General features: G+C 35.5%; 1 protein-coding gene and 1 long non-coding RNA gene across 2 annotated transcripts; one reads left to right on the top strand and one right to left on the bottom strand.

Annotated features, from left to right (window-relative positions):
* Positions 1-212: 212 nt before the first annotated feature.
* Positions 213-2,056, bottom strand: LOC149684078 (uncharacterized). Its single transcript, XR_016384218.1, has 3 exons — positions 1,423-2,056; positions 610-723; positions 213-266 (listed from the first exon to the last, which is right to left on the bottom strand). It is a non-coding gene; the product is annotated as an uncharacterized LOC149684078 (long non-coding RNA).
* Positions 2,057-2,541: 485 nt separating this feature from the next.
* Positions 2,542-3,852, top strand: LOC149684077 (uncharacterized protein F54H12.2-like). Its single transcript, XM_089871303.1, has 2 exons — positions 2,542-3,146; positions 3,339-3,852. Exons 1-2 carry the CDS (start codon positions 2,542-2,544, stop codon positions 3,850-3,852), a joined length of 1,119 nt encoding a protein of 372 aa, XP_089727429.1.
* The last annotated feature ends 270 nt before the right edge of the window (positions 3,853-4,122 follow it).

Raw genomic sequence — 4,122 nt, 5'->3', positions numbered from 1 at the left:
AGAAAATCTTTCATTGAGAAAGTGTAATTATGGAAAATAAGTTAAGCCGAGTGTATTATAACAGTGAAAGTCCTCTCAGTTACGGTAGCGTTAAGAAATTGAAACAAGGAGTGAAAAATGTTTCGAAGAAACAAATTAAGACATGGCTTCAGTCTCAACCAACATATACCATTCACAAAGCAAGGAGGATATACTTTCCAAGAAATCGTACTTACGTTACAACAGCCAATGAAGTATTTCAGTGCGACTTGATCGATCTACGAAATCTTAAGAAATATAATAAAGGGTTTCAATATATTCTAACTATTATTGATATCCTCTCAAAATATGCTTGGAGTCTTCCTTTGAAAAATAAAACTAGTAAAGAGGTTTTGAAAGCTTTGCGGAGAGTTATTAAAGAAAGAAAACCGTTACGAATTAATGTTGATCAAGGTAGCGAATTTTTATCAAAATTGTTTAAAGATTATTTAAGAAAAGAGGTGATAAGTCTTTATACTAGTGTAGGTGCGATTAAATGCGGAGTAATTGAAAGGTTTAATAGAACTTTAAAGGATAAAATCTTCAAGTTATTAACTAGAACGAAGAAACTAAATTACATTGATGCCTTACCCAAAATAATGAAAGCCTACAATTCAACTGTACATTCAAGTACTGGTTTCGCTCCTGTTGATGTCAATATGCAAAATGAGCATTTAGTGTGGAAACGTCTGTATGGTAAACAATCTAGTGCAAAACCACCAATGTTAAAGACCGGTGATCTTGTTAGGCTATCAAAAAGCAAACCTTTGTTCGAAAAGGGTTACAAAGGGTACTGGACCAAGGAAATATTTATCATTTCAAAAATTCTGTACAGAAACCCCGTTTGTTATATTGTGAAGGACTTTGATGATGAAGAAATAAGGGGAGCTTTTTACGAATGTGAACTTCAAAAAGTTATCTTGTAAAATATATAGAATAGTAATTGAAAAATAAAAAACATTTAAAGTTAACGAGTCATGTCGAACGATTCATTTTACGTAACTCTCGTGAGTACGGCTTCTATGAACGTGTTTCCGGGAAACACGCAATCTCATTTTAAAGTTCAATTACCAGCTCCATTGCATTTGAATGGAAACTGGCATGTGGGTTTAGCCGAAGCATTTTTACCTAAAGCTTGGGATAATGTGTCTGCAGACTATCTTTATTTTAGGGCCGGAGTCTACGATTATACGGACAATATTTGGGATCAATTTAAGGTGCAATTTACCGGCGAAACTTTACGTGGAGATGGTTACGACGCGTACAAAAATTTATTAAAAACTATGAACAATACCATACCACCGGAAATACGATCTTCGGTATACATGTTTGTAGCATATAGTGACGATAATGAAAAAGCTTTTTGCGCCCTGAGGGCTAAAAATGGGTATGAAGTTCAAATACCTGAGGAGATGGGTAAAATCCTAGGATTGAGTTCCATGGAATGGATAAAAGAAAGATTTACGTTTCCCGAAGAACTCGTTAAAAGAAAGAAAGAGGACCCTCTCGTCCTAGATAGTTCCAATAATTTTTTCTACATCAGGAAGAGAAAAGGTCATAAAAATGCTCGAGAGTTGATATTACAAATACAACCGGGGCAATATACAAGCATTGAAAACGTCATCGAAGCTATGACCAATGAAATTCCTACGGAACATAGATCTATGATTAAAATAAACCTGAATCCCGACGGAAAAGTAAATATCAAATGTGTAAATGATTATTATCTACTGTTCACGAAAGAAAAGTCGGGTCTTGGAAGATTGTTAGGGTTTCACGAGGATCAAATGGACTATCCTCTTAGAAATTCAACTAGCAAGAGTATAGCGGATATTGACAAGGGCACTGCAAGTTTATATATTTATACAAATTTAATACTACCTCAAGTAGTTGGTGATGTCTATGCTCCGTTACTAAGGGTTGTGCCTATAGTCAATGATAAATCAACAACGTTAGCCGTCCATCGGTTTCAAAACATTGACTATTACCCATTAAGATGTCCGTCATTTGAAATGATAGAAATAGACATGAGAACTGATTATGGAGTGAATATTATGTTTAAGTTAAACAAATCAGTCATAAAACTTCATTTCATACTCAAACATGACACGAAGTAACATATACCTAAATTACTACTTGAACCAAACCGGAAGTGGTCTTACCGGAAGTGGTCTTAGTCACTTCCGGGGACCAGTATTTCAGAGAGGAAATGGTCTTGGGAGCATTTTTAAAAGCTTAATAAGATTTATAACACCAGTTTTTAAGCCCGTTGGAAAAGCATTAGGAAGAGAAGCCCTAAGAACTGGGTCCAAAATAGCTGGTGATTACATTGCGGGTAGAAACCTAAAAGAGTCTCTGAAATCTAATTTGAGCGAAGCTGGAGCCAATTTATTACAAAAAGCGAGTCAACACTTGTCACAACCGCAAACTGGTTCGGGTCGCCGTAGAAAGCTGAAGACTAGAAATCGAAGCATAAAGAAAAAACGAACCAAGACTGACTTTTTGGACTAAAAAACAATAAACATGGTTGAGGGTATGATGTCAGAACTGGATTTATTCGCGGTACCATCGGCGAATTACAATGTTGAAAATAGTGACTACGTAATTTACAAGCCTTTGGCATCAATTTCGGATCAAGGCCCTATTGAGTTCTTTGTTCCAGGATCTAATGATCTCTATACGGACTTGGCTAAAACATTGTTACAAGTTAGAGTAAAATTACTCAAAGACGATGGTTCTGCATTAACTGCTCTAGAAACGGATGTGGGTCCTGTGAATTTGTTACACGCTGCTCTGTTTAATCAAGTAGATGTGTTTTTCGGAGATACTCAAGTTAATACTTCGACAAACGCTTATCCGTATTTGGCATTCTTTGAAACGCATCTAAATTACGGTGACAGTGCAAAAAATTCCTATCTATCTGCAAAAATGTACTACAAAGATAATCCAGTAGACGCCGCAAAAATGTTTTTAGCTGCGAATAAAAATGATAACAATGGTATGTTGAAAAGGAAAAATCGCGTAGCCCTCTCAAACCCCGTTGATATGATCGGTGATTTACATCTTGATGTGTGTCGAATGGACAAGTTTCTTTTAAATAACGTAGATGTTAGGTTTCGATTCATAAAGTCAGTAAACGAATTTGCTATTATCTCAACAATAGCAAATCAAAAATTTAAATTTAAAATATTAGACGTAACTTTACTAATTAAAAAGGTTAAGGTAAATGCGGAAATAATGTTAGCTCACGCTATGGTTCATGAAAAACATAACGTTATTTACCCTATTAACCGGACCGTGTTAAAATACTTTTCTATTAGCAGTGGTTTAACGGATATTACACGCGAAAATGTATTTATGAACAAAATGCCAGCCCGGGTAATTATTGGTTTAGTTAGAACGGCAGCCTTTAACGGCGATCTGAGTTTAAATGGTTTCGAATTTGCTCATTTCAATTTAAACTACTTGGCCTTAACAATAGGGAACCAAACATTTCCCAACCCTCCGTTTACGCCAAACTATAACGTTAACGAGTATTCCCGAGAGTATCTTTCAAATTATACGGCTTTGGACTTGTTCAAAAGAAATAAAGGAAATTGTGTTTCTTACGAAGAATATAAAGAAGGTAACGTTCTCTACGGATTTGATATAACCCCGGAAGAGCAAGCTAGTGCTGACCATCTATCACGGAATAAACAAGGAAACTTGAGAATATCAATGAAATTTAAGTCTCCGTTGGTTCATAATGTAACGGCTATTGTTTACGCGGAATTTGAATCGGAAATAATAATTTCAAAAGATCGCACCGTGATTTACAATCCCTCAGGAGAATGAACACCGTAGAAATAAACGAATTTTTAACGTGTGAATCCGTAACAAAACCATTTTTTCTCGGTGTTTTTGCCTTTGATCAAAAACCATTACCACCCAGACAGAAAAAATATTGTTTTTGTTTGAATACGGAACCAAAATCAAGCCGAGGCCTTCACTGGTTAGCAATCTACGTAGATAATGGAATAGGTACCTTTTTTGATTCTTACGGAAATGATCCTTTTTACTACAATCTTGTAGACCTTAACCTTTACGCTAGTAAATGGTATTTTA

This window comes from Phalangium opilio, unplaced genomic scaffold (assembly GCF_054372755.1).
Source record: "Phalangium opilio isolate 3A_F unplaced genomic scaffold, DU_Popi_V2 ptg000037l_1, whole genome shotgun sequence".
NCBI lineage: Eukaryota > Metazoa > Arthropoda > Arachnida > Opiliones > Phalangiidae > Phalangium > Phalangium opilio.
This window is presented reverse-complemented; position numbering and strand designations above follow the sequence as displayed.